General features: G+C 44.1%; 6 protein-coding genes across 9 annotated transcripts in view; 2 read left to right on the top strand and 4 right to left on the bottom strand.

The window, feature by feature from the left end:
- The window catches only part of LOC6538227 (leucine-rich repeats and immunoglobulin-like domains protein 1), a 127,334-nt gene extending 119,724 nt beyond the window's left edge, over nucleotides 1-7,610 (bottom strand). For all 3 annotated transcript variants that reach the window (XM_015193219.2, XM_015193220.2, XM_039375142.1), the window contains exon 1: nucleotides 6,707-7,610. The gene's annotated coding sequence lies outside the window, so the exon portion shown is untranslated. The remainder of the gene's footprint in view (nucleotides 1-6,706) is intronic.
- A 7,074-nt stretch (nucleotides 7,611-14,684) lies between these two features.
- On the top strand, nucleotides 14,685-16,131 carry LOC6538215 (nucleosome assembly protein 1-like 1). Of its 2 annotated transcripts, none has more exons than XM_015193218.3 (6): nucleotides 14,685-14,890; nucleotides 14,958-15,115; nucleotides 15,173-15,296; nucleotides 15,359-15,587; nucleotides 15,645-15,736; nucleotides 15,797-16,131. In XM_015193218.3, exons 1-6 carry the CDS (start codon nucleotides 14,819-14,821, stop codon nucleotides 15,980-15,982), a joined length of 861 nt encoding a protein of 286 aa, XP_015048704.1. In that variant the 5' UTR covers nucleotides 14,685-14,818; the 3' UTR covers nucleotides 15,983-16,131. The 2 variants fall into 2 exon arrangements, with proteins under 2 accessions (XP_015048704.1, XP_002098742.1); XM_002098706.4 differs by having other exon boundaries at nucleotides 14,946-15,115.
- On the bottom strand, nucleotides 16,117-18,933 carry LOC6538214. Its single transcript, XM_002098705.4, has 5 exons — nucleotides 18,559-18,933; nucleotides 18,182-18,452; nucleotides 18,006-18,128; nucleotides 17,776-17,937; nucleotides 16,117-17,722 (listed from the first exon to the last, which is right to left on the bottom strand). The coding sequence occupies exons 1-5, from the start codon at nucleotides 18,837-18,839 to the stop codon at nucleotides 16,346-16,348; spliced, it is 2,214 nt and encodes a 737-aa protein (XP_002098741.1). The 5' UTR covers nucleotides 18,840-18,933; the 3' UTR covers nucleotides 16,117-16,345.
- Nucleotides 18,934-19,497: 564 nt separating this feature from the next.
- Nucleotides 19,498-20,816, top strand: LOC6538213 (28S ribosomal protein S22, mitochondrial). Its single transcript, XM_002098704.3, has one exon. It carries the CDS (start codon nucleotides 19,575-19,577, stop codon nucleotides 20,754-20,756), a length of 1,182 nt encoding a protein of 393 aa, XP_002098740.1. The 5' UTR covers nucleotides 19,498-19,574; the 3' UTR covers nucleotides 20,757-20,816.
- Nucleotides 20,743-22,043, bottom strand: LOC6538212 (zinc finger protein 629). Its single transcript, XM_002098703.4, has 2 exons — nucleotides 21,951-22,043; nucleotides 20,743-21,860 (listed from the first exon to the last, which is right to left on the bottom strand). Exon 2 carries the CDS (start codon nucleotides 21,854-21,856, stop codon nucleotides 20,831-20,833), a length of 1,026 nt encoding a protein of 341 aa, XP_002098739.1. The 5' UTR covers nucleotides 21,857-21,860; nucleotides 21,951-22,043; the 3' UTR covers nucleotides 20,743-20,830.
- A 558-nt stretch (nucleotides 22,044-22,601) lies between these two features.
- LOC6538211 (protein FAM50 homolog) lies at nucleotides 22,602-23,892 on the bottom strand. Its single transcript, XM_002098702.4, has one exon. It carries the CDS (start codon nucleotides 23,795-23,797, stop codon nucleotides 22,724-22,726), a length of 1,074 nt encoding a protein of 357 aa, XP_002098738.1. The 5' UTR covers nucleotides 23,798-23,892; the 3' UTR covers nucleotides 22,602-22,723.
- Nucleotides 23,893-23,900: the final 8 nt, after the last annotated feature.

Here is a 23,900-nt window from a genome sequence, read left to right as displayed (position 1 = left end):
GCGCTTCAATTTCAGATAGGTGACATTTCGTTGCATTTTAATGAGCTTCATTCCGCGCGGCACCATGGCCATGCCATTCCATTTCATCAGCGGCTTATCGACTTATCTGCCAGCTGGTAATTGCGTGCTAAATTTTATGCTGACTCTGGCCAAAAACACAAAGGCCTTCGCCTTTCATCCATCCACCTAGGCCATAAAACTCGTAGTCGAGAAATCTGTTTGAGCAGCAGGTTTTATGAATGCATGGAATATGTATGGCCTAATCAAAAGGCATTGCCAGTCAGATGTGTCTAAATAATTCAAGTGTTTCGAATAAACACATTTAACAGGTCGACGCCGAGCCAAGAAGTCAGTCAGCCAAAGGGCGCACAGCCACAACTTTTGGCATTAACAAAAAAGGCTCAAACGGCAAAAGACCGCATAAATGATGCAAAGTATTCTTTTTTGCCCTCGCCCAAACGAAGTTTAAACAAAAATCTCTTGTTTTGGGGTAATGAAACTGCAAGAAGCCGCCGCCGGCAGCAGCAGCAAGGACACGGGGAAAAACCCAACGGGTGGAAGGTGGAAAACACCAGGAAGGAAAAGCAGCCTGGTGCTACACCTATAGCTACACCTACACCTGCTGACAAAGACATTTACTCAAAAAGTTTTGTGCCGGCGCATGGCGCAAAATGAAAGGCAAAACAAGGTATCCACAAACTGGGACACCGGGGCACGACAAGCATTTCTGGCAAGGCGCCCGCGCCCATTAAGGGAGCCCACAAAGGGCGCGTTTTTCATTACCATCGATGGGTGGAGGTTGTTCCTAAGTGGGCGGGTGGCTTTTAAAAGCGGCGGGTAAAAGCCCAACAAAAGTCAAGGATACTGTCAAAAACTGCTGGCGGGCATTACCTCACTTTCGATTTCACTTGTCCTTGCAATCGCTTCGCCGTCGTCTGTCGACTGTTTCATTCTAATGTTGTTGAGCTTTCTTTTTTCTTTTCTCAACTTTTTTCTGGATTTAATTATTTGGGTTCCTGCGGGCAAATACCCGTTCTCAAGCCTAAAGTCGAAAATAAAATAATAAAGGAAGTGTTGTCGCTTTTATTTGTACTCCCTTTCAGCTTTGGACTTTCAAGTGAACAAACATAGGCATACAATTTAGGCCTCGATTCGCTCTTTCCATTTAAATTTAAATTTATATGTGCCTTTATCGGCCATGGACTCACTCGTTTATTATTCGATTTGTTCACTTAATTAAGCCGAATTTAATAACAGCCCAAAATTGTTTGTTTATTTGCTTATGTGTATCTTAGGCAATTAGACTAAACACTGTTTGGGATTTTCTGCCACAAAAGCCACTTTAAATTTAAATAACAAACGAAAATAATTAGAAGGTAAGACAACGGGCTTCCAATTGTGCTTCATTTACACAAGCAAATTAAAAGCCAGATAATTAAAGGCCAAAGATGAACGCATTAGTACAGGCAATTGATATCTTATCTTTTCGGAAGATAAAGTTATTTCTTCTTTGTGAAATAATATTCATATCAAAACGCCTGTGGGCATATCAAACATGATGCTTCTCCTTTGCAAATAATTGTGATTGGCTTACTGGGGAATATATATTTTTAATAACTCCTCTGTCATTAATTTTGAAGATTTAAAGAGCACAAACATTCCACACGAAACTGACTAAATAAACGTAAATGCCATCATCTGTGTTGCAGGTAAATGGCCAGCCACAAATGTCAATACAAATGCCTCGAATCAAATATTGGTTATTACTTGTCACAGAAGCTATTTAATAAATTTTGGATTTATTAGGCTATGGTTTCTGCTTGTGATGTGTAATTATTCATCTTTAACACGGACAAATACTTGAAATTGCCATTTTAAATAACTAAAAAAAACCAATAAAAACTACCCTATAGAAATATATAATAGAAATGTTTTAAATACAGCGAAACTCGTTAATATTGGCTTAATAAAAGGTGCTTAAATAGCTTACATCACGAAATGTCATATCTGTAAAATTGGAAAGTGAAATTAAATATTATGGAAAATCAGGTAAGAAGAAAATCTGTGTTTCGTGTGCTGCAACTGACCTCTTGGCTAATTAGCGACACGCACACACATGCAGTCGCACACACACACACTCATATATTCACACACACAGGGGCAAGCTCAATCCTATAACAACAGCTTACAATTTAAGCTAATTACGTGGTGCACGTGAGGCTATGATTTAGCGTTTAGCATTGCAATTAAGCCGACAACTGGTCGTCGGGCCAAAACGAGGGATATCCTGGTGGATGGTGGACTGGTTGACTGGTGGCTCCATGTAGCCAACCTTATCATATCAGGAGCAGCACGCAAAGCGGCCTTAAGTAGAATGTGTGTCAAGCCATAATGGACAAGGGCGACAATCTAAACCGCGAAGAAAGCAAATGCCTGCGAATAAAGCAAAAGCCAATGCCCGTTGACAGGTCGCCAAGGCCAACAAGCTGGGGTAAAAATATAAACTATATTTTTATACACTCATATACATACATATAGTACAATATACTGTCCACTTTTTTTTTGTTTTAAGGCGTAAGGATAACCAAAACGAGGATGCGTGCAGGACGGACGTTAGTGGGCTAAGTTATGGGCCCACGACCGCAACGAAACGCGAATTAAGGGGGCGTTGGCAGAGAAGTGCAACAATTAAATTTAATTACCAGTGTCATAAATATGCCATGACATACGGCACCACTGCAGCCCACACTCACACTCGCACTCGCACTCACACCCACAATCACACTCACACTCACATTCACACTCACATTCACACTCACATCAGTAGCCGCAAACGAATGCAATTGCCCAAGTAAAATAATCAAATAACATGCTGCCACGGTGCCAAGAGCGATTCACAGCCCACACAACCGAATGCCAACCAAAAAGCCAGTCAACCAACGTGTAAATTACCACTGCACAAATTAATTATTCAAATGTGCACACTTGAATGGCTAAACAAACGACGCATGTGTGTGCGCCTGTATGCGTGTGTGTATGGTGTGTGTGTGTGTGTGTGAGTGTGAGCCTAGCATTAGCCAGGCCCAAATGCAGCAACTGAGCCAATCTGCAACTGCATTTGCTGCTGCAACAGCAACGGCATCCTAATTAGCCGTAATAAAGCGCCTAAGCATGGATTTCAACCGAATGCAGGCGGCACTGGCACTAACCAAAACAGCAGGATAATTCAAAGTCCGGCCGAATACATTGAAATCAAGCATCAAGCGGAATAAATTTATAGGGATCTGACCTTAGGCAAGCATCCCGTAGCTGATGGTTCTTCCTCAAATAATTGCTTTTCCCGTTGAATAGTTTCTAACCCAACGCAAATATGAACTATTTATACAAAAGCCAAAGGACCTTTGCTTGACGCGTTTACTTGGCTAACGCAACGCCTTGCAAAAATAATGGCAATAACAAAAATCGTAGCATACTGTTCTGCACCGGCAGCAGAATTAGCCATTAGCAAATCAAAGATTGCGTTTGCCCCTCCAGTAATTCTACGCCCGTAGACGCTTTCATATTTTCACTATTTTCACGCTCATTATGCGCCAGGCAATGCTCATTGCCCCGATTGTTGGCCCTTCGGTCCTGGCCCCTTGGTTTTGGCCCTCTCACAGCAATTACCTGGGATCCTGGCTCATTTTTATTTTCCTTCCCGCAGCTACGATTGCTGCCACATTTATTTTACTTACTCGCCGCTTCTGCCAGCTCTGTTTCACTTTTTCCCCTGCTTGATTTTTTCCTCATTTTTTTGTTTGTTTTTTTTTTAATATTTTTTTTTTGCTATTTCAGCTGGCCAGAAACAAAAGGAGGAGGCAGTGGAAAGCGTGGCTTGGCGTCATAATGAGCTCAAATTTATTGGGTCATTTGGAAAAATACGAGAAATCTACTGCGGCGGCAACTCCGTATGGACATTCCTTATTTTCCTTTTGCCATTTAGCCAGAAATTTTAACATCGACCAAAATAAAAGCGAAGAGAAAGGGCACAAAAATAAAATAGTTGCTTATTATGGCATCTAGATTTCGTTCTCTTTTCGTTTATTTTTGTAATTAGTCAATAGTTGGAAAAATGGTTGAGCGAAATTATGAACCATCGCAAGGAAAATGAATTGTAAAATGAAAAGAAAGCTAATTCATATACATTAGTAAGAGGGAGAAGCGAAGGACACCGAAAGGATAACAGAACAAAGTAAGTATTAGTTTCCTATGTTTGCTATGTCTTCAACACAAGCATAAAACCAAAAATGAAAAAAAAAGTAAGCAGCTTAAAATTTGCTGCCCCGAAGTGACCAATATTTAGATACATATGTGAGTAAACCACACGATCTGAGAGTGATTATGTGTAAGGCTCTTACTTCCACACAATTCTGTCCACTTGAGCTTCTGACTTAGTCACTAAGTAACCAAATAATTCCCTTGCCAACAGCTCTATTAATCTCTCATCCGGCAAATACAATTTGTAATTAAATGTCGGTAATTAATTATGAATTCCAGCGTGGCTGCGAACTAAACTAAAACGTACCCAAGCTCGGCATTTATCAATTTCGTTGCCAGCAATTGGCAATGGAACGGCAAAAGGACGAAATCGAAATGGAGTATAGCTGTGGACTCGAAATCAGGTAATAGCCAAGAACCAATCGATGCACGGACAATTGAATTAAAGCCAATTGCAGCCAGTGCGTGTACGACTCGTTTTATTGTTATGAATTATGCTTTGTTATTATTGCCATCGACATGGCCAATACAAGCGACCATATGCATATATGGTATATGCACACGGATCCTGCCAGGACATTGGAGATGGACCGAAATGGTGGCTAGTTGTCTGTGGTCGGTCGAAGCTACTACTATTTACATTATTCCATTATTATGGAATATTTTCCTGTGTGTGTGTGTGCGCGCCCGTGCGGTCTGGTTTAATTAGCCAAATTTATGTACGAATGCTTTAAAACAATTACCACAACAGGAGCTGCCACGCCCCCATGAACATGAGGTATGCGCTAGTTGGCGTTTGGAATTTTGAATAACAATTGGAGCTTAATAGAGTAGCTGGCTGGCTCTTAAATTAAATTGCATTTTGTGGGCCATCATAGAATTAATGGCAAATGGTCAGGCAAGGATACTGAATACAGAACACTCGATTCTGGGGATCCTGGGGGTCCTGGCAGTCCTGGCAGTCTCTGAATAATGGCTTTGGAGCCGAACCAATCGATGAATGCAGCTCAATAAATATAAATATGAATGTCTTTAACTATTATGCCATGTGATTGCTGTGGCTTTCGTGTGTCTTTAATTATTTAACCATTATGTGCGCTGACTTATTTATGCCAGTGTGTGCGTGTGCGTATGCGTGTGAGTTCGCCCGTGCATGTGTGTGCGTTTGTGGAAAATGTGCTGGGATATTGGCTACTCGATTTTCCTCCGCGGGCGGGACGCACTTATTTATTGATATGTCTTTCATTTTTAAGCTTCGGCGGCTGCCCGCAGTATTAAACGGAAATTAAAGTTGCCGATATACACATTTATATATTGGCTCGTGTGAAAAGATACACATACGATATGCATGCGTTTATTTTAAAACCCCATTTTCACCACGTTTATACATACATATATGTACATATCGAAACTGCTTCTTTGCCCTCAACCCTTTCTTGCTGGAAAATATTGAGTTGCACCGTAAATTATTGAGTACATTTCGAATAAAAGCAGCGGAAAGGGACTTTAAAATTTAAGTCAAATGCATAACAAAATTTCTTTTTAAACATTTTAGGCTACTAAACCAGGATTCATACAAAGTATAGAATCATTTAATATATTTTTCACCCATTCGCAGCTATTTGTGAATTTGTCCTTTCTGACAATTGTATTAGGCAAAGTTAATCCCATTTAAATACGATTGACACTGATGAGTTTTAATGCATTTTTTTCAAATTGCATTCCATAACAGATGAAAAAATCAAAATGCCCAACCGCAAAATTATCAGCGAGCATTCATAATTTATACAGATATCAATCGGTTAAGCTCGACTGGCATATTATGCGAGTAAACGAACTGTGATTGTCACATCGAGAGATTTGGTTTTCCTTTTGGATTTATGCCATTTCAATCAGATCCGCTCTGTGTTTTTGCAACTGGCGCATAATTGTTTTCTATATAAACTGCATTTTTACAATGTTCCATACCTTTTTTTTTTTTTTGCAATTTGCAATTGGCCATGGCCAAAGCCTATGGCAAACGGCAATTTATGGAGGGGGGAAAAAAAAAAAGGAAAATGATAAACTGGCAACAAAACGAAATAAAATAGAATTCTGGCAGCCAATTGAAGTGCGAAAACACATCATACATATTTTTAATTAATTGTTAAAAAATACAAACAATAAAGCAACGACAAGATATACGAGCAACAAAGCAAAAAAAAAATGGCAATCGTATAGCTTTATTTTATATTAATTATGCAGCTGAATGATTGCAGCGCACCGCCATTTAAAATGCAGCAAGAGCGGCGAAACAAAAACAATGACTCCAATTAAATTGTGCAATTGCTTTATTTTTCTTAATGCCACTCGTCAACGCAGCGCTCTATTGTGAATGTGAATGTGAATGTGAATGTGCATATGAATAATTGTATCAAGGACTCCACTCTCAACAGGTGACGGTACTTACCTCAGACGGGGAAAATTTAAGGATTATTGTTGCTGTCGGATTTTTGGGTCTTTTAGCCTGACTAAGCACTTTGGCCCGATTGTTCGTTTCGTTGCGTTTGTTTATTTGCTTTTGGCTGGCTTTATTTATGGCTGTTTTGGCTTGGCACACACACCATCTATGGCATTTGCTTGTGTTTTGGAAGCGGGAGCTTGGGATCACTGGAGCAGAGCACGGTATTGGGGATGTGGGATATGTCACTTTAATATGCCCAGCGATGCGACGTGGAGTCCTAATTTAAAATGCCGCACAATTTTCCGAGTGCAAATATTTAAATATTTAATTTGCCAGTGCTGATTGTTTGCGTTTGCTGCTGTTGTTGCGGCTGCTGGTATTTTTCACTCTTAATTTAATTAAAAATCTTCGTCTTGCTGTCGCTTTTGGTTGCGCTGCGGTTAATCACAATTTATGGCAATGTGTATGCGACGCTGGCGCTGCTAGATTCTTGCCCAGCGCTGTTGGGCCTAACGGTATTTCGCGAGAGAGCGTACAATTTTTTGGCGAAGCGAGAGAGCGCGCGTAGGTGCCAAAAAACGGTAAAAGACGACGCGAGAGGTGCAGTTTGGATAACCGAAATCCCGAACCGCGATTTTGCTTGCCGGTTTGAAAAGGTTTGCCAGTTGCAATATGATAGTTGTTTACTTTCCGAATGATGTTTCTATTCACTTTATCAGCACTTCTAATGCAAAGTATATTAGAGTTGATTTTTTAGAGATTGCTCTAGTTATTTCAAATCAGCACTACTATTAACCAAGTACCGCGAGTTCGATTTTCGACTTGAACTTCTGCAAATTCAATTTTAACACCTTTTTTTTCGGTGGCAGTGGGACGAGAGCGCACAACCGTTTGCTATCGCGTTTCGAATAGGACTGAAGACCGTACGATTCGTTCGTCGTAGGTCGCACGACGACGGACGAACGGCCCTTCGGCAACCACTCGTTGATTCAACAGTTAGCCGAGCGAGCACGACAGGATGGGGAGGGGGGTGGTTTACGAACGACCCGCACAATGTAATTGGTATTAGAGCCTCTTCTCGCCCGTGTGGTTGTTGCTGTTGCTCTTTTTGTTTTGCTTGCGTTCGACCGCCGCAATAAATGTGCCACAAGCGAAGAGAAAATTTCCCGCCGCACTTAAGAGAAAATAGTGGGCGGATTATGGAACCTATTCAAGGCGAGATGGTAGGGAATACTAATGTTCTTGTTTCAAACATTTGTAAGAAATTTTAGCAAAAATAAAATGAATCAGTATTTATGTTTAAAGTAATAGACTTAATAAAATGTATGTACTTTAAAATGTATTTATTTTTTTTAAATATTTGTAAGTCCTTTAATAATGTCCTTTATTAACATTAACAACTGTGTTCACTTTAGTTAACCTAATTTCAAATAAGATACCGCTGTCAAATTCCCCCTAAGGATACAAAAGCTTAAAGCTTTTCACAGCTTTGTTTTAAGTGGGAAATTTACCTTAATGTTCTTGATAAAAAGAGAGTTTTTCTCTTAATTCGAACTGGTAAACTATATTTTTAAAACTCATATTTTATAAATATTAAAAAAAATCAAATAATGTCCCCCTTTAATAACTTAGAAAACCAATCCTTATGTGCAACAATTTAGTGTTTCATCTGGATCTCTAGTAAAACACTTAAAACTTGACCACGACATGAAGTTTATTTTGTTTCTCCCCCCAAAATATTTGAAAATTCCAAAATTAAGTAAGAAACTCTGCTAATTGACAGCTTTGTGGTGCGCCCTTCTGTCCATCGAAGTTCTGTGTTATTTATAGTTGTTTGTTTCTTTTTTTATTTTCTGCCTCCGGTCTCGTTCCATTGGCCATTCCGCCCATTTGGGCCATTGTGGCCATGGACATGAACTTAGACTCGGTTTTGGGGCCTCATCTTCACGCTTCAAGGCCGGCACACACTCGAAATGCGCCCTCAATTCATTTTCTTTTCTTACTTAGGCTCCTCGAGCGAGTTTATTGTTATTTTGGCCGTTGCTGTTTTTGTTTTCTGGCAAACTTCTTGTACTGCCATCTGCGAAATGAAGCTTACCGCCCACTAGCTGCCACTGGACGCCACTGTTGGCCACTGGTCGCCAGTGGAGTGCCAATGGTTACCAGCTCCTTGTTTATCCTGCAGGAGTCGCCAGGACTGGGCAGTGTCCAGGCGCAGTTAGCCATTGCCGACAGCCCCAAACTATTTGCCATGCCCCACTCTCATAATGAATATTTATGAAGATTTAAAAAACATTTTCTTCGCGTCTGTTGTTTTATGATTTGCAAGTGTGCCTTTCGTCCTTTTTTTTTTTTTTGTTCCTCCTTCTACTGCGGCAGAAGCCCGTCAGCTCAATGGCGTGCAAAGTCCTCTGTTTTCGCCCCAGTGACGAGTGCGCCGGAATGCCATCGAGATGTACATTGGACATGGGACACAGGACATGGGACACTGGACACGGGACACGGGACATGGAGCAGCGGAAAAAGCAACCACATCCCATGCAACCCACGGGCAAAATCATTCTAAATACGCATCCTGCCATCGTTTGTTGTCTCAATCGCTGCAGAGAGCGAAATGGTGAAAAAAGCACTATAATTTAATTTTCAGAAGAATACTCAGTACATCTAAGCATTTTGATTTTTCATAAAGATACTCAGTACATCTAAGCATTTTGATTTTTCAAAAGGATACTCAGTACATCTAAGCAGGATTTTTTGGTTAATGTTTCAATTGAACAATCTAATTTTCTATAGATACTGTGATCCCACAACAGATTCATACCAAAATTGTTTTAATCAAGAGATTTTTCCAGGTCATCAAAAGCAAAAGCTGTTTCTCATTTCCGTAGGAGAAATATGATTTTCATTGCTTTTGACAGGTTTTCAGTGCAACATTTGAATACATCTGCCCCCATTTTTTTGGGCAGTGCTCATCGGTTTGCCGCTGCTCCTTCTGCTGCTGTTGTTTTCATTTTGTAAATGATTTCATTATGTGCTACAAACTCCTCCATCGATGGCGTGGGTGGTGATGACCAACGCGCTGCCGTTGCCGTTTCTGGTGATGGCGATGGTGTTGGTGATGGTTTTGGTTGGACTGACGGTGGCGTATACTTGATATTGCCAGTGCCATCGGCGGCAGGAGCAAGGACGAATTTGCGTCCGGCATGGCTCCTTGGTGGGAATTTATTGATAATTTAATTTGACATTTGCGGTCCCTGATTGTCATGATTGTTTTCATTTTAATCTTGTTGTTTTCCTAGCCGCTTCTTTGTTCTTTCAATTGTTTTTTGCTTTTTTTTTTTGTTTTTGACTTTTGTGCGCTTTTTTGTTTCATTTTTATTTGCTCTTTTATATGCATTGTGTATACGATTTTTTTACATCGAACCTTTGGCTATTTGCATTTAGGTTTTATGCCCTTGTTTTTCCCGCTTTTCAGCGGCACTCCTCATCATCATTGGTGGGAGTTGGAGTCCAAGTTGGAGTGGGAGTTGGAGTTGGAGGCGATGGGAAACAATATCGATGGGGCGTGCTGAAGGAATTTACATGCCGTTATGGCCCTTTAAAGGATCGCATCGTTTAACTTTTGTTTGCTGCTTTGTGTTTTGTGACTTGGGCCACGCTTTGTTCAGCTTGGCACATTGCAAATTTGCATGCGAAAACAATGAAATTCATTGGTCCTTGGCTTGGCTGCCCGGGCAGCTTCGTGTCTTATTGAAATGTCCTTCGTCCTGGCAGGCCTCTCCAAATACCTTGAGCATCAGCAGCATCAGCATCAGCAGCAGCAGCAGCAAAAGCAGAATCTACAAAATGTAATGTCCTTAATGACATTGCCAAAGGAATTTTAATTAAACTATTTCCTGCCTGACTTGCTCGCCGGTGCTGTTGGCACTGGGCGTGGCTAAGCAGCTTCAAATGTGCACAAATATTGAAATATTTATGGAACCAGCACAAACACACGTGATCTTACAGTCGAAGAAAAAAGGCAACAGTAGCTGTTGCATTTCCATGAAACATTTCGCTCTATGCAGCTAAACAAATGAGAATGCTACATGGTTTGAATGAAACTACAACGAAAATATGTTAAAATCCTGCAAAGAATTGATTCCTTGTGGGTTTTTCTCCTGTGCATCATGGCCATCAGCAAACCGAAGCGATCCAAGGCGAAAACCCAAACCAAATCTGAACCCAATACGTTGCCAGCTCTGGGCCGTAATGCAATTTTAATTTCAGGCAGCAGCAGCAGCAGCAGCGCAGCAGGCAGGCAAAAGTCACGGGTAGGTCATGTGGCATCAGCTGTGCAGCATCTACCCCCACCACCCACCGAAGGCCGCCCAGAAAGAATAAATGCCCCCAAACCCCCCGCCATCTTCCATCCACCTTGTCGCGTTCCGTTTCCGGCAGGGCTGCCATCATTTCCGCTGCTCATTTTTGACTGACTGCTGACAAATTTGTATGTCTTCGCTTTATGTTTTCGTGTTTGTCTTGTTTGGCTGATTTGATTGTCGAAATGCTGAGCAATTTCGATTGTCATTGTCTGCTTTGCTTTTGCTATATATTTTCATTTTCAGTTAGCATTTCGTGTGTTGGCTGGCAATCAGCGGCAAATGTGCAACTTAAACGCGCTTTAAGAGGTGCCAAAAACGGAGCATAAATTTTGTGGCAACATAGCCGCAAGTTTTGCGCCACCGAAAACTTTGCATCAATATGCAGGAGTTTTGCCCGTATTCCTGGGAAATGCAGCCATAAGGAAATTTCATTATTACCGCGCTTACACGCTAATGAAGCATGTAAAATGTCAATGTAGTCGTACATACAACTACACACACACACACAAGCACACTCCTTGAAGCCTTTATGTACACACACACATATATGGGCGTCTGAATTTGTGTACGAGTTGGGTTTCTAGTTTTATTGCAAATGTGTGTAATGAATGTAAATTAGTAAAAAGTTTTCGGGCGGCGGAGGTGATGGAGGTTGCTGGCGCCGAGGAAGCGTTTGCCAAACTATCCTGCGGCTGGCAAGGATCTGGTCCTTGTGCGCACACGTGTGTGCGTGCGTGTGCGTGTGTGAGTGTGTCAGTGTGCTTTATGAATAGCATTCGAATTAGGATGTCGGGCAAGACGAAATGCAGGTGTGCGGTTGTTAATTATGAGCAACTAAGCTACCATTTTATCGGTGCACTCGGAAAAATGAATATATATTTGCTCTATTTCAAACTCTATATTGTATTTAAAGATAATTTAATCTAGGCTTTGAAACTTAATCTTTACTTTCATTAACTTTAAGAGAACAATCCAAATTTGCTGTACGTACATAGAGTTGTATCTAAAACAAGTTATTAAATTATTACTAGGGCTAAGCCTAGTTAAATGCAATACACATTAAAATTTACAGCACTTCAAAGGGATAGCCTTTAGGTTATTGTATTATTAAGCTGTCAATCAAGTTTTAAGTTCATATTCGCTGTGCAGCAGAATAAGGATAACTCGCCGAAAAATGGGAAAAGCAATGACCCTCTAAGCCAATTAGTTGGCTATGCAAATTAGTCGGAGATATTTCGCAAGTTTTCCAACTGTTAATTATCATTTAACTAATATCATTTAATGGCAAACACAGCTCTGCACTTTGTGGCATTAGGCGGGGCCCAGTAAAAACTTTAAACTTCTTTGGCCAACTCGAAATGGTGGCAGGGTGGCAACCGGTGGCAACCGACAGCTGCAACTTATTAGATGCGTTGTCTGGTTTATGCAAAACCAAAGGCAACAGTGGCCCCTGTCCCTCCGAACACCACCATCATCCAGCATTCACCAGCCACTCGCGTATCCTGCCAGTCCTGGCCACTCCTGGCACTCCTGGCACTCCTGGCCACCACCTAGTTCCATTTAAAATAAGCAAAGCAAACTAACAAAATTCGTTTATCAACGCCATGCTGTCTGCAGCTCAAGGAAAGTTCAACCAAGGTGCAAAATAATTTGTTGCAATCAGCTTAGCCTGGCCAGGATTCCGAGGATGCGATGCCCTTCGCCCGATGCCCAACCACCCGAAAATGGGTGGAGTTCCTTGCCATGGTTGCGTTTGCCGGGGACGGGGCAAGTTTTCAATTTAAGTTGAATTATTATGACCTTAATTAACACGTCGTTTCATCATCAAATGCCGCACTACATCTTATGCTTTTGTTGCAGATATTTCGGCATGACGCCGTTGCTTCAGAGCCAGGTGGATGGACTGAAACGGAGGAGTTCCAGGATGCTGGCTCGTGGGGCTCGGATGAGGATGTTGAGCTCCTGATTCGATTTTCTGCAGACATGCACTTTCGCCAGCAAGGAGCTGCACCAGGAGCTTTAATCCCTGCGCCAAGTAACTGTTGCTCCGGTTGGTTGGTTGGCTGGCTGGTTGGTTGGTTGGGCTGCCCTGCTCCAAAAACCGTTCTGTTCTGGGCCCTACTAATTTTGGTTTTAATTAAATTCAAACTATGTTGACGCTCCCGGCACTGGCGACCTCCGACGAGCGGCAATCACGTGGGTGATGGCCATGGGGGACCACACTCCTCCAAATGATGCCGATGATGATGATGATGAGGCTGCTCCATTACTTATGTAGCTACATTTTATGCATCTCCTAATTGAATGACCGAAATGTAAATTGAAAATGCCCGAATAGCTTAAATGGTTGTGCACTTAAAGAGTCCGGTTACTAAGAGATTGAAAATCTTAACTAGTTCTTATTAATCGTTTTTCATATCATTACTTAAATGCTCTCCTAAATCTACCTTAAAAAATCCTTAAATAGTGTAAGATCATAACATATCTTGCATATTGCATTTCTGCTGAGTTACTAGCATGTATACCACTTCTTTCGCGCCGTGTAAGCATACACTCGCACAAATCTGGAAATTGGCCAGCCAGAGCCATCATCATCAGATGGCTGGCTGCCTTACACTATTTGCGTTATGATTTCTTTTTAATTTCCCAGCGGTATTTAGGGAAAAAATTTAATAATATCAAATATGTGAGCTGCGAGTGCGAGTGGTGGCTGGATGTCCTGTGGAGACTGGACAAGTGCATGCGTACATGTGGCATGTGTTATGTGCCATGTGTATTTGTGAGCAAACATTCAACAGCGCACAACAATGCGATCCCCCATTTTCCCGCTTTTCCTCTGCGGCTTTCCCTCGGCGAATGTGTGTGTGTGTGGAAAGAGTGTGTGTGTGTGTGTCTGGACTTCCGCTTGGCTAAATTTGTTTACACTTTTTTTTCGCCCGCCGCCGCTGCCCCACTCATAATTTCATTTTGAAATGTTTGCCTAAGCGACAATTTCACTCTTTTTTTGTATTTTTTAGCTGTACGTTTCTGTTGTTTTTCACAGCCGGACATATGGCACTAAGCCTGGCCCACATTATTAAAACCAGCGACAAAAGACAACCGAAAGCCCAGAAACTGGGTCCACGGTCCATTTAACAGACTCCAGGAGGCGATGGCGTTGACGATGACAACGGCGATGGCGATGGCGATGGCGATGGCGAAGGAGTTGGCTGAACCTGAACCCTTGGCGGCACGGCACTCAGCACGTGATTTGCATACACTTAGGCCAGGCCCACCCAGTCTCAAACATCTGGCCCACACTTAATTACATGCCAAATGAAAAGTTGGCGGAAGCAAACAAAAAATTGGGGAAACCAAAAATATATAAACAGGAAAACAGCAGGAATTAAATGTGCGTTAAATTGCCAATAAACATGGCCTGCATCTCAATGGCCAAGCTAAAGCGAAAGGGTTCTTAAAGCAATAACAATATGCCATAAGACTTGTGCACTTCCCAAAAAGAGGGGGTCAAAATTGAACTTTTTCATCGTAAATAATTCAAAGTTTTCAATAAATTATTAGGTAGACTTTTGTGAAAAGTAGGCATTGCTTTTTGTGCTGGCAGTTTTGGGAAACTCAGAGAGCTATTTCTCATTCCCAAGGCGGCAGTCACATCGAAAACGCACGCAACCAAATTTTATACTTGAAAAAAATCGCCCCAAATAATATTGTTTTTTTTTGTTACTTTTCACCTGAATATTTTGTTGATCCATAAATGGAAACTGTGCGTAACAGGAACCCCCCTCGGGTGAAGTACACCGCTCCACCAAAGCCGGAAGCATCGACTGTAAGTCATTAGTTTTCCGCAATTTTGTTAGAGGTTCAGATCTGTGCTTACTTAGACGGATCTCAAGTTCACCGAGAATGAGAAGAAAACCATTACCGACCTGAAGCAGCTCTACTTGGAGACCATCAATCTGGACGTGGCTCTGCAACGCGACATTTACAACATGGAAAAGATGTACGAGGATAAGCACAATATCATTTTCGACAAACGCAAGAAGATCCTTGAGTAAGTCACAACAGATATTGGTAGAATGGTCTTAATTCCTAAATCTCCATCGTGCAGTGAGTTTAGGAAGCAGAACCACGGTGACACGGAATTCAGTCAGAGCGTTCCCAACTTTTGGTTGAAGGTTCTCAAAGCATCGTACACCGAGTTTATTAGCAAGAAAGACGAGAAAATATTAGAGGTAATGGATCATCGTATATCAACCTACTGAGTTTCAATATATAGTAATGATTTTTCTCGCAGTGCTTGTGCGACATCCGTTCGCGGCTCTACAACGATCCTGTGGTGAAGTTCGACATCGAGTTCCACTTCGATCCCAATGATCACTTCACCAACAAGGTGCTAACCAAGACATATTTCCTTAACTGCCTACCGGATCCGGAGGATCCGCTTGCCTACGATGGCGCCGAGATCTACAAGTGCGAGGGCTGCGTCATCAACTGGAAGCCGTCCAAAGACCAGGCGAAGAACGGTAAGCTATCTGGATAAACCAACATTCATATGTTAGTTACATCAACTCATTGACCAGAAACTCATCTTGAAGAGCCGTCGTTCTTTGACTTTTTCTCGCCGCCGCTTCTGCCGGACGACACCGAGGATGCCAACTACTGTGATGTCAATGTAAGCTTAAGGATTGGGGAACTGTTTGCCCAGAAACAACTTAACATGCATCTCCCACAGGCCATACTGCAAAACGACTTTGAGCTGGGCTTCTACCTGAAGGAGCGCGTGATACCCAAGGCGGTGATCTTCTTCACTGGCGAGATTGCAGATTGCCAGAGCTCCAGCGGCTCGGAGACCGAGTCGGAAGACACCGAGGACGAATTGGATGGCGAGGAGGAATCGTCGTATGGCAATGACAAGTAAACATGAAGCCTGTTCTCAGTTTAACACCGTTTTTATAATTTATATACATTTTTAACTCGTGACACACCGAACAACCGAATTATTGGCCTGTCCTTACATGCTACAAACCTACCAAATAAGCATTTCATTATACATATTTACCAAAGAAATCGCGCGTTCTTGTTCTTTAATGCCTAGCTACAGGAATTGGATTGTGATTCTGGGTTTCTTGGATTTTTACAGTGCGTTTTGCCTGGCGTATATTACTAGGTGACTGAGCTACAGCACTTGCTTGTAGCCAGCGTTGTGGATTCATCGGCTTGGCCATGTCGTCTTCTTTCTAAAAAATTTAATCCAGCACGGCCCACTTCGACGAACAATATTCTAAGGAGCCACCAGCTCGTGCGAGGGCGGTGGTGATCTCGGTGGCTGTTGGTCGTGCTGTGGATCCTCCTGGTTAGGCAGCAGCACCACCGTCTCATCCTCTTCCTGTGGCTCCTGCTCTCCAAGTTTCTCATACTCCACCAAGTGGCTGGCGACCACTTCACACTCCGGTTTGGCGCTTCTGAAGCGCCGAACTGCCGGCAGTGTGATGCTTGTGCCACTCACATCGATATACACGAGATGGGGGGAACACTGCACCAGATGCTCCAGGGTTAGATTTGTGATGAGATGGTAGTTTCGCAACGACAGTCGCTCCAGTCTGTTGTCTGGCGAGCGGTTAAAGTTCCGGATCCATATAACGTTCGGTTGCACCGGTCGCGATGCTCGGCCAAAGCTGAACATAGCCCGGTCAGTGACATAGTACTGAGGTGCTGTCTGACAGGGCGTCGGACGGTGGCGCATTCGGCGAGCGTAGTCACGATCCAGTGGGTCAAGCATGTTCCAAAACATCGGATGCTGAACCACCTGATCGTAGTTCGGACGCGGATGCGTGCGGTGTCGTCGTGTGGGCAACAGCACATTCATTGCGGGTGAGCGTTGTTGATTGACATAGATAACCTGGTCGCGTCGCGGTAGAAAATGACTGCAAGCTGGATTGTTACCGCGCATGCGACCGAGTTGCTCCGCCCTCTGTTCAATTACGGCCACAATATTACGCTGTTGTCGCGAGGTGTCATTAGCGTCGGGCATGTAGATGTAAGCGCGCGGCGTGGGTCTGGGATCCAATCCGGGATCCTGTCCGGGATCCTGTCCGGGATTCTCGGGATTGTCTGCATCGGCTGCAGGCGGATGTGGCGGCATATCTGCGCCCATGCCTCGCAATGAAATTACCAAAACTGGTGAGCTCAAGGGTGCAGCGCCGTTATGACCATTGCTGGGCTGTGATGAAACCTCGGATCTGTCCGACGAGGAAGCTGAGGTGGCCGATGTGGATGATGTGTCCTCATCATCGGATTCTGATGGTGCTCGGATTCGTTTCACCTGAGGGCCCTGACTATTCGAAGGAGGCTCCTCCGGCGCCGGCGACTGCTCCTCCTTTCTCTCGTTGCAGTTGTCCGAATTGAACGCAATCTTGCATGCGCGCAGATGCTCCATGGCGGCCCGCGATGTGGACGGCTCGTCATCATTAAGCACTTTCAGTGAATCAGGCTGCTGGGCAGCAGCTTCGTCAGTGGCGTTGCCGTTGGTGGTTTTATCAGCAGCGGCTTGTTCGGAGGGCAGGATCGGCGACTCTAGCAGCAGTTCCTTGAGGTTCTCAATGGCGATGAAGCACTGCAAATCCGAATTGTTGATGGGCGTCAGGCGCAGATCTAGTGACTGAAATAAATAGCTTTTTGTAAATAATACTCGTTTATAAAACTAATGCCAACCTCTAGCTTTTTGAAACCGAAACGAGCCGCCATGCTGCCATAGGGCACAAACATGCACAGCGTCTGACAGCCCTTGAGACTAAGACGTCGCAGGGAAGGTAGCTTTGAGAGGCCCATAATGTAATAGGGCTCGAACCAGCTGTTGTCCTCAATACTGAGATCCTAGATGAAACAGAGTTAGGTTACTAATTGGACTGCCGCTCGCTTTGTTGCGTTTGGCACAAACTCACCTCTAGATCCACCAGATGCAGCTCTATAGAGTGGAATATGCTCTTGGTCGAGTTGCAAACCCTAACGCTGCAGTCCTTTAGCTTCAGGCGCTTCAGCGTGGATGGAAACTCGGATATGTCTATCTGAAAGAACATAAACATTGAAATACTCCAAGGACACTCGGGCAAGCACTCACGTATTCGAAGTCCAGGCTGACGCCCTGCATCTCCAGCACTTTCAGCTGGACAACCTTGGGAAATACGGAGCTTAGGGTTTGGGTGAACTGGCGGAACTCGCCGGCTACATGCTGCGAGGATGGCGGTCCGCAAATTTTTATGGTATGTGTCTTTTCGTTGGCTCGTCCAAGAATCTCTTCTAGGATGCCCATGGGCAGTGGCCCGTTGCTTAGGTCTATGTGGTGGTAAAAGCGATGGTCCAGTAGGAGGTTTTCCAAGCGCGGCGAGCAACTAGAATAATACGGAATATTATTATTTCGGAATGTTTATAGGCAGAGAACATATGTAGAAATCTCATCGGCCTAGAGATGTAAGCAGCTGATTGCGAGCTACTTACTGCATCACCGCCATAATGGAGGACGTGTCCAGGTACTGGAAGATCTCGAAGAGCAGCTCATCGCAAAAGTCCAGGAGGTTACGCTCCGTATCCCGGACGAGGTTCTCTTCCTGCTCTGGTTCCTTTTTGCGCTGTTTCATCTGCGGCTCCTCTTCGGCCGGGATTTGCGGTAGCGGTGGCTGCTGGGGCGTGGCGGCTGACTCCCGCCCACAACGCTCGTTGGCCGGGAAGCGGCGCTTAGGCGCTGCAAGGCACGCACTGACCACTTCGGCCTGTTCCATGCTTGGGCTGCTCCTGCACTTTATTGCCAATTTTCGCCTGCAGCTTTTTTTCCAGCTAAAATGCTAGTAGCCAGTGTGACCGCATTCAGATCACGAGATAAACCGCTGGTAAGGGTATTCCTTTACCAAAGATAAGACCACTGGCTTTACTAACTGTGGTTATTCCAATTTTTCGGGAGTTTTTAATGTACGCTTTTATTCACAGCTATTAGAAGTCTTTTATTCCCTAATTATTATAATTTGGCACAAAAAGCAATTGCTCCTTTCACTGTAAGCAAGCGGTAGCCTGAGCTGGTATTACTCATAGTTATACAAAGACATTTGCTCATGGTCATCCCGAAAAATGGGAATAATATCCAGTAGTTAATGAATTTATTCTTATGTAAATATTAAGGAATTATATTTTTTTAATAAATGTTACAAATAATGCATATTATTTATTAATCATCCGGTATTATGGGAATAGTTTCAAGTAGAAAATAATTGTTTTAGTCTTATGTAGATAATAAGTTTCCAGTTTTGCTGGTGAAAATAATAAATACTACAAATTATGAATGTACGCTTTACAATGTGTATACCATAAAAATAAAATTAATACATTAAATTCATTAACAATAAGGTTTAAACTTAAGTCCCGCTGTCACCGCTAGCAAGCAGTGTTGGAAAACGGTGCGCTCCCATCACTAATTACTGAACCCGTCTCGTGTATTTTTGTGCCGGATTTTTTGACTGAAAATGCACTTGCTGCGGAGCCTGCGCCAGCTGAATGGCCTCCAAGGAGTGCGCCAAGCCATCCGCCAGGTGTCCTCGGCACCCACCAAGCCCTCCGCCCTGCAGTACGAGCGGGATCCGCAGCCGCTCTTCACGGATGCCGAAACCCAGCGGCTGCTCCAGTCCATGACGCAACTGAACTTGGACAAGGTGTATCGGAAGCGTACGGTGCCGGACAACAGCAGCGAAACGAAGTTTATGAGCAATGAGCAGCTGGACAACGAGTTCCAAGACTTGGTGGTGCGGGCTCAGCACATGCTCCGAATGCCACCCATTGTGCAGATCAAAAAGGATGTGGAGCGGGTGATAGCCAAGGATCCTGCGTTGAAGGACTTTGCCAACTCCAAGTTCGTATTCACGGATATCACCTTCGGTCGACGGCAGTCGGAGCGCAAGGTATTTGTCCGGGAGACGGACGGAACCTTGGCCTACGCCACTCTGGACACCACCAAGCGCATGAACCAGTTGTATTTTCCTCTAGAGGGTCGCCAATCATATACTCCCCGCATGTTCGCGCTGGAGGAGCTGCTGGCCAAGTGCCTGACGGAGCACAAGTATGAGTTCATCCTGGATCGCCTTTTGGTGCAGTACGAACCACATGAGCCAGAGTTCCACAACATTTCAGCGCGTGTGTTTGAGCATCTTAACGAGTCCAAGCAGTTCGATCTTCTGCGCTCCACCCGCCACTTTGGACCCATGGCCTTCTTCTATGCATGGCACCGTTGCATCGACGATCTGCTGTACGACATGATCCGTCGGGATTATCTGCACAATGCCGTGGAGTTGATTGCCCTGAGCTACAAGCTACACAGCATCCCAGTGGAATATCAGTCAACACTGACCGAACTGGACAAACTGCATCCCACACCAGCGGAAAGTGCTCTGGCGGAGCTAAGAAGTGTCTTCCGGCGACAGGAAGATAAGCAAAACATTGAGCAGGAGATCCATACGGCCATTGGCAAAACGGATTCTGATTTCGCCGCCGATGAGATCAGTCTGAAGTTCATTGAGCAATACATTGCCAGCGAGCATTCGCTGAAGAAGGTGCAGCTGGAGCTGGCGGTGCAGACGCTCAAGGAAGTTAACCGGGAGAAACTGTTGCTGTTCCAAGGATTGAAAAAGGCTCACGGCGTACAGGCTTCGTAGGATTTGTTCGCTTTATTGTTATCGATTTCTATCAACTAATAAATACCAAGTAGGTCAAGATTTGTATAATCTATTCATAATTCTTTGAAGAGGACCTTAGACAGCCGTCTGTAATGGCCGAGGATGCACTTTCTCCGGTGACGCAGGCATACCCTCTCGCTGCTGAAACGCTTTAAACAAACTGAGCAACGTCTGGGATCACATCTACCCTTGGGCAGCCGAGAGTGTCTCCGAAAGAGGGCGACGGCTTTCGCCTTGGTACAACTCTGATTTATTTTTCGATGTATTAACAAGGAGGTAGTGGTGTTAAAGTACCGCTTGCACTGAAGACATCTGTAGCACTTCCTGTCGATATGGTTCTGCAGGTGCTGGAGCAACTGCATCTCCGAGTGGCACATGGCATTGCAAAGGGGGTGGGGGCATTTAAAAAGCATGGATGACTTTCTGGGCGCCAGAGCGGGACAGCTCAGACTGTGACGCTTCATTAGGTTCTTGTGCTCCAGACGCTGCCCACAGTTAAAGCACAGAGCACCTGGTCCATAGTGCACCGTCATGTGGGCCTGATGCTCCAGCAAGGTATTGGCTATATCGCCGCACACCATGCACTCCAACATGCCGTTGGGAAACATGCTCGTGTTCTCGCTGACGTATGTGAGAAAATGGTCGGAGTCGGAGTCTTCAGAAGTTGTATCCTTTGGCCGATCCTCCGGAAGGTTCCACTCCTCCGAATCGCGACGGCACTGAATGCCCACGTCCTTAGTGCCCGCATCTTCCGTTTGAACGGCGCGTTCTCTGCGCGGAACTGACGCCTCGCTCGTAAACATTCCAGTGACTTCGTTAAGTCTTTCCTGCTGCGCGGATTTCTTGGGGGCTTCTGTAGCCACACCATTGGTGATCGGGTCATGTAGTCCCTCCACTGGAATGCCATTCTCCATCGCGTATGTACGTGTCACCCACTTGGTCTCCACGCAAACGTACTCCGGCAGCTCGAAGACCGGCACTGAGATGGGCTTCAGCCGGACGGGGCCTTGGCGTGAATGTTTTACGGCGGACACCGCTTTACCGGCATGCGACACCTTTGCCGGCTGCGCCGGATGCATTTTGCTGCTCGAGGTTAACAAATGGCATTAAACGTTTCGCTTCTCGATAGCTGTCCCGTATGGGAATTCGCATTTTACTTTTATTTTTATTTACCCATTGTTTGTACCAATCTAAGATAAGTTTTTATAAAGAGACGCGCTGTTTGCGGGCGAAAAAATTTGTGTGTTGCCAATAGTGCTGGCGAGTTGTCTTATTTCCCGCCACATCTGACTTTGTCCAACAAGTGTGCATATGAAGTAATTTTTGTTGAGAAAATGTTAGATTTTTTTTTAATTAGTACAATAAAAAGATCGAATTAAGTGACGGTTTTTATTTTATTTCTGCAGGCGAATATTGTTTAGATTTGTTTTGAAATTTGTACAGCCACACGTGCTGTTAGGCGTTCCATGAAATGTTAACAGTTATCAGAGTCATTCATTCTTTTAGCTACATAATTAGGGGTATTCAGAAAAAAAAAAACGTTTTGAAAAATTCCTGCATTTTGTAATCAATTGCAAATTTGTATAAACAAACCAACAAACGATAACATCAACAAAATTTTAAACTTTTTTCTAAACTCCAACCTAATTAAATATAAAACTATAGTTTTCTTTGTCAACCTAGACGAGCGAAAGATGATAGCTGCAAATGCACTTAGATCTTTGTTACCATATAGTTTTAAACTTTAACTTAGCATTAAATAAATAAAATAATAAATAATTATAAATATCTTTTATTTTTATGTTTCAGTGGAAAGTCAACTCGTGTTATTTGATTGTTTATTTGAACTGATTGTAGATCTGGTGGAAAAAAACATAAATTGCTATTTTTTGTTGAGAGGTATTAAATCAATCCTTATTTTATTGTACAATTATTAAGGTAAAGGACTACTTTTTGCTCTTATCCTTGTCCTTGATGGTGTACTTGTCGTAGGACTTGGTGGGGTCGTAGGGTTCCCATCGGCTGGCCGGGAAAATGTGCTTGTTGCGCTCGTACCAGGAGCGGAGGAGCACCTTTCCCGCATGGGACTCCTCCTTCTCCACGGAGGCGTCGCTGATCATGCGCACATCGTCGTGCACGTCGAATTGGAAGAGGGGACCGGATTTGCCGCGAGCCTTGGTCACGATAAAGTCGTAGAAGGAGTAGTGATGTGGCAGGATCAGATCCTCCTTGACGTACATCAGCTGGTCGGCCATGACCGTCTTGAGTTCGATGAACTCCTTGCGCAGCAGCTCCAGGCACTTTTGCAGAAACTGGTAGATGGAGTTGCCCTTCTTCATCAGGACGTTTCGTCGATGGCCGGAGCCATCCCAGTAGCTGAACGTGATGGAAATGTCCTCGTCCTTCAGTTCCGCCTGCTGCATGACCCATTCCTGACGCAGCTGCTCGCGCAGCCTGTTCTCCTGCTCCTCACGTTCGCGATCGGGCAGGAAGGAGGTGTCCACGTCGGGATTCTTGCAGATTTTCTTTTTCTTTATGGGCAGTATCTCTTCCTTGATCTCCGTCCACTTGGGCTTGGCCTTCTCCTCCTGTTTAATCTTCACCTGCTCGTCGTCGTGATCCTCATCGCCCTCCTCCTCATCGTCTTCGTCCAGGTTAAAGGACAGCGCTTGAATCTGGCGCTTCTGCTTGTTCTTCTCCGCCTGAATGGCCTCCAGGGCGCGCTGCTTTTCCCGATCCTTTTCGTCCTTCTTTTGGGCTAGCTTTTTCTCCCGTTCCCGCACTATGTCCTCCTGCTTGGCCTTCATCTCGTCCAGGGTGACCAGACCAATGGTCGAGGACTTGAGCTGCTGCTCCACGGCATCGTAGTGGGTGGCGAACTTGTTCTCAATCTTGTCCAGCTTCAGCTCCTCCTCGATCTTCTTTTTGCGGAACTCGATCTCCTGCTGCTGGATCTCCCGCTTCTTCATCAGTTGGGCGGCACGGCCCGCCTCGCTGGCGGCACCTTTGTAGTGGGCCATCCTTACTGTTTTCTATATTTTTTATATATTTGCTTTTAATTAATTCACGACCAAAATTTGTAAACATCCAATTGGTGTGACCGTGGCAGCAACATTGAAAAAT

This window comes from Drosophila yakuba, chromosome 3R (genome assembly GCF_016746365.2).
Source record: "Drosophila yakuba strain Tai18E2 chromosome 3R, Prin_Dyak_Tai18E2_2.1, whole genome shotgun sequence".
Classification (NCBI taxonomy): Eukaryota; Metazoa; Arthropoda; class Insecta; order Diptera; family Drosophilidae; genus Drosophila; species Drosophila yakuba.
Note: the sequence above shows the minus strand (reverse complement) of the source record. Positions and strands in the feature narration are given on the sequence as shown.